At 44.5% G+C, this 5,000-nt stretch overlaps 1 protein-coding gene across 1 annotated transcript; it reads left to right on the forward strand.

Annotated features, from left to right (window-relative positions):
- Nucleotides 1-619: 619 nt before the first annotated feature.
- Nucleotides 620-4,307, forward strand: ATXN7L3B (ataxin 7 like 3B). Its single transcript, XM_049625986.1, has one exon. It carries the CDS (start codon nucleotides 914-916, stop codon nucleotides 1,205-1,207), a length of 294 nt encoding a protein of 97 aa, XP_049481943.1. The 5' UTR covers nucleotides 620-913; the 3' UTR covers nucleotides 1,208-4,307.
- Nucleotides 4,308-5,000: the final 693 nt, after the last annotated feature.

The raw sequence follows: 5,000 nt of genomic DNA on the forward strand, positions 1-5,000 counted from the left end.
TTTGCATTATTTTAGAGATGTATATGATAATCTACTTATAATCACTCTGCTTTAATGGACTTATAAGTGAGATAAACGCCTTAGGTTCATGGGATCAATATATATGAATTATGTCTTTAGTACCTAGTTCTTATTTTTAAGACTGAAAGGCAAATTATATTGTAATTTGTTTCCTTGCACCATCTAGTGGATTTAAATGAAAAATGCGGTAGTTAACTAGAAATAATTAAAAGTCAATTATATAAGTGAAATTTTCAAACGTATTCGGAGAACTGTTCCTAAAATCATATTTTGGATCCTACCAAAAGGCGCACGTCATTATTTGCCATTTTCATGAGGGAATCAATTAGGCATGTGTGGTGAATTCATTAGGGAATGTTTAAATCTACAAATAATATAACAGAAAACAGAAGCATCCTTGCAATCCATTTACATTAGAAATAAGGAAAGTCCGACACGTTTAGCTCTCCGAACCAAACGAAATCGTAAACTGCGAGGCTTCCCAGGGACCTGCGCGGAGGGAGAAGTACCGCGGGTCTGCGCGGGACCAGTGCGCAGGCGTTCTGAGGGGCGGAAGTTAGGAGGCGGGGCTAAGCCGGACCTGGGAGCGGAAGAGGCCGGGGTTGCTGGCTGAAGCGCCGAGACCGTTTGGCGGTGAGTCCGGGGCCAGGCTGAGCTCAAAGTCCCAGACCCCAGGAGACGCCAGAAGAAACCGAAGGACTTGAGGTTCGGGAGCAGTCGCCGCTGGCCGCTGCTCTGCCTCCGCCCCCGCGGACGCCTCCGCCCCCGCCGCCTGAGGACGCGGCCCTGACAGGCCTCTAGGCCTAGGCGCGGCCCGAGGAGCCCGACGTGTTGCTGCCGGTGCTGCTGTGAGTAATACGAGCGCCCTCTCCACAGTCGTTTACAGATTAAAATGGAGGAAATTTCGTTGGCTAACCTGGATACTAACAAGCTAGAGGCCATCGCTCAGGAGATATACGTAGACCTAATAGAGGATTCTTGTTTGGGCTTCTGCTTTGAGGTGCATCGGGCAGTCAAGTGTGGCTACTTCTACCTGGAGTTCGCAGAAACTGGTAGCGTGAAGGATTTTGGCATTCAGCCTGTGGAAGATAAAGGAGCGTGCCGCCTTCCGCTTTGCTCCCTTCCCGGAGAATCTGGGAATGGGCCTGATCAGCAGCTGCAACGCTCACCCCCAGAATTCCAGTAGCTGCAACATGAGAGAGTCAGAGGGTGACCAGGACAATAACATAGACCGGTCCTGTGGTTTGGAGAAGTTAGGTATCTAAGTAGAAAAAGAAAAAAAATAAAATAAATAAGACAAAAGTCCCAATTCCCATTGAAGATCCTAGCCTTTAAAAACCCAAAGTGGAGAATTTAGGAATTCGGATCCTTTTATAAGTATATTACCTGGAATCAGCTTTGAAACCCTGGGCAGGAGGAGCTGTGCATCCTGTGCACCGTACCGTGCAGGTCGAGCTCTACACCAAGAAGTGCACAAGTGTACTGTGTCCAGCGCACAGGTGAGCAGCTGTGTACCCAGCATATAAATCCTTTGGTTCCTCAGCCTTGCCGTCTGCCTGATGTCAAGGGCTTTCTCGGTAACTGACAGTTTGGACATAGCTGATGGTCAGGCCTTAATCACTGGGCCTCAGTGGGACTGCTCCTGTGATCTCTGAGCCTCTGATTTGGACTTCTCCAAGACAAGTGAAAGTCAGGTATGAGATCTGGATGTTAACAGTTCCAATTTGGGAAAACCAAGAAAAAGAATTACAACTGAATCTGATAGGGGAAGCTCTGTGATCTTGGCTCCAACAAGAAGAAAAGGTCAAAGCTACCAGTTTCCCAAAGGTCCAGCATTTACAGTGACTTGAACAGACTTGGGGACAAGGGCTAACCTTTTGCTGAACAGAGCCCTTTGTCTTGCACCCCACCCGGTGGCATAGGCTTGGTAAATGGACAACTTGGTTATCCGGGCAGGCTGAGGATTTAGTTACGATTCCTTGAAGAGGTAGCAGGGGCCTCTGCAACTATGCACGATCTCTTAAACTGCAAGATTCATATCTGGATATATGATGCTGTGAACAACAGTTTGGTGGGGCAGTCATTTTCCTACTCTGAGTTACTATAGTGTTACCTAGCCAGTCCGTGTGTCTGACTTGGTCATTATGCCAGGTCACTACCTGCCTCTCATGCCAGGGGCAGGCCTGAATTACTGAAAAGTATAATGGCCATGCAGGAGACTGTGATTTGAAAGCTGAGCCCAGAGGGGACCTCTTCCAGCTACCTTCAGTGTTAATGGGTTAGTACTAGGAGCCAAGGAGCAAGACTGGGTTGTCTCTCATCTGACTGCAGTATCCTATTGAATGCCCCTGTTCCTTGGGTTGGTCAGTCAAAGCTCTGTTACGGTGACCATCTAGACTGTCCCCACCTCTGTCCCTCATGAGGGGCAGCCCCTTCCATTCAGTCCCATTTGGACATTCTTGACAACAAGAGCTGTCCTTTTGTTGTCAGAAGTCAGGGAATGGGATAGGCAAGGATGGGAAATGTGAGCCACATATCAAAACTACCCTCCACTTTACTCCCTGATCGAGGGTTTATGAAGTGTAGAGGGGTGAGAGCCCCAAAGTGAGCGGGAACGGTGCTGCTTTATTTGAAATGTTTTCTTACCTCATTCTGTGCCCCAGTAAGGGGCCCAGCCTCATCTGTCTGGCTTGGCCCCATGTTCCTACTGTCCCCTGCTCCACTGCCTATCTGGTGCAGCTCACGACTCCAGGTGCTGCCTGCCACCCTGCTTTCACACTGACCAGTTTCAATTCATCTCTCTTGATGCTCCTGCTTCTGAAGCCTGCCCAGTTTCCCTTTCCTTGGCTTGTTTTAAGTTTTCCTTTTCTTCTTCTTCTTCTTCTTCTTCTTCTTCTTCTTCTTCTTCTTCTTCTTCTTTTTTTCTTCCAGGAGATCCAGAGAAGAATTTTTCTGAGGGGTTCCTCTGTTCAGATTAAAATGGGGAGAGAACATAATTTTTTGTATATGAAAGGCAGTGTCATGCCTAAGCATTTTCCTATAGGACTGCCTTGCTAGATGCCTTCCTGCTGTGTCTTACTTCATAAGGAGTTACATCTTCCCACCTCCACTTGGATACTGCCTCTTAGGACCTAAGCAGAAGACCAGTAAAGACTGACTGACACACATGAGGATGGAGTGGGTCCTGATCTGTTTTCTCTAAACCTTGCTGTGCATGTATCCTTATCCCAGAAGGAACTGTTTGGACTGTATGGACTGATTTGTGTTACATATAGACATTAAGGGAACCATAGTAATAGGGCTGGCTTCAAGACTGTCTATTATTGCATTCTCCCCCTGGAATTGTTCTGGTCAGGGTTAAGGTGTAGTTACAGATTGGTCTTCAAGAATTGTAATAACTTTTTAGAAAGTTAAACTTCAGCAAGAGCTAAGATAATTTTGGGTTATCTGCCCTTGATTTTATAGACATCTCCTTCTAAGGGGATACATAGGGAAAGGAGGATCTAAGTGAAACTCTGGCCTATTCCCAAATAACGTCTGAGAAACAGGCTGAAGGTAGGGTCATCGTCCACTCTTCCTTCAGGGAGGGAGCTCTGATTGTGATATTACTGTTTGCTTTCTGGTCTTTCTCTTGGTTAGAGGAGGAAGAAGTGGAAAGTAATTTTGAAAAATCATTGGTTCATATTACCTCCCTCTTGGTTATTGTTTTTGTTTTTTGCCCTCCCGTTATTAGGGCAGTAGCCCTAGGCCTCTCCTGGTTGGGTATGAAGTGGGCTAGGTCCAACAGGTGCCCTGAGGGGACGAGCTAACTCCTTTCTTTTCTGGGGAGTGAATGCTCCCTACCATATAGTTGACAGTGGTTAGGAACTCTCCCTTTCCCTACCTATCTTCCCTCTAACAGCAGAATTCCTATCCCTCCTTCCTTCCTCAATTAAGTATATTGATCACCCTGTAATTCTATTATGTATCTGAGTGTGTGTGTGTGTATGGGGGGAAGGGGTTCTTTACAAATTTTTGTGGTTTGTGGCTTTTTCTTCCATACATTAGTTCCCACCACCGCATGTCCAGGGGCCATTGCCTGGCATTATCGCATGCTGGGATCATTGGGGAAGTGTAGTGAAGCTCACCACTGTCCTTTGTTTTGGAGATTATTATTTTTGCATAAGTAGTCCATCCTATACAGATTGCTAACTGTGTATTCCCCTTGCCCCTATGGCTGCTGGTGTAAATAAACTGCATCTCCCCATTGGTAAACAGTACTAATAAAATTTTAAAAAATGACTTTATTTAGACTGTATGTTCATCTTTTAAGATTATACAAGTAAAATAAATGTTGAATTGCTGTTGAACCTTTATCATTTTCTCCTGAATGGGAGTTTTATCAAAGTAGAGGAACTTTGTCCAACTTTATTTCTCCATCTAGTCCTACACATTTAGCCTTCTGCAACATCCAGTGTAAGAAACGAAGTAGGTGGTAAAATAAATACAATCCAAGCCTGTCACTAAATGAGTCCAATATGAAAGTCAGTTCTCTTTGAGTGGAACTCAAGATACCATAATATATACATTTTATCACCTTTTCAAGCTCATACCCTTGCTCTCAAAAGACACATGATTCATAGCAGAAAATGAGTTGGCCTTTCTAAAGGTAATTTTTTTCCCAATACTTTTCATTATTTTTTTTACCCCAACTCTTTAGGTCTTTCAGTTTGTTTTTAAAGTAATTCTGAGAATTTTTATTCCTTTCAGTTCCTAATCCAGAGGTGGAGCACTTCTCTTAGAAATTATACATATTGCTTAGTACTGTTCAAACTTGTTGGCTAAATGTTCTAGTTCATTAAAAAAAAAAAGTCCCAAATTGGAAGTAATATTTAGACGAGTAAAAATTATGATAGAAATGGGGCCAGCAGAAAAATAATCTCAGCACAATACCTCAGGGATGTTATGGACCTGTACCATGGTATTGAGTCACCTAACAT

This window comes from Panthera uncia, chromosome B4 (assembly GCF_023721935.1).
Source record: "Panthera uncia isolate 11264 chromosome B4, Puncia_PCG_1.0, whole genome shotgun sequence".
Taxonomy (NCBI): Eukaryota; Metazoa; Chordata; class Mammalia; order Carnivora; family Felidae; genus Panthera; species Panthera uncia.

Coding starts and splice junctions, on each gene's coding strand:
- ATXN7L3B (XM_049625986.1), top strand. CDS start 914: ATGGAGGAAATTTCGTTGGCTAACCTGGATACTAACAAGCTAGAGGCC.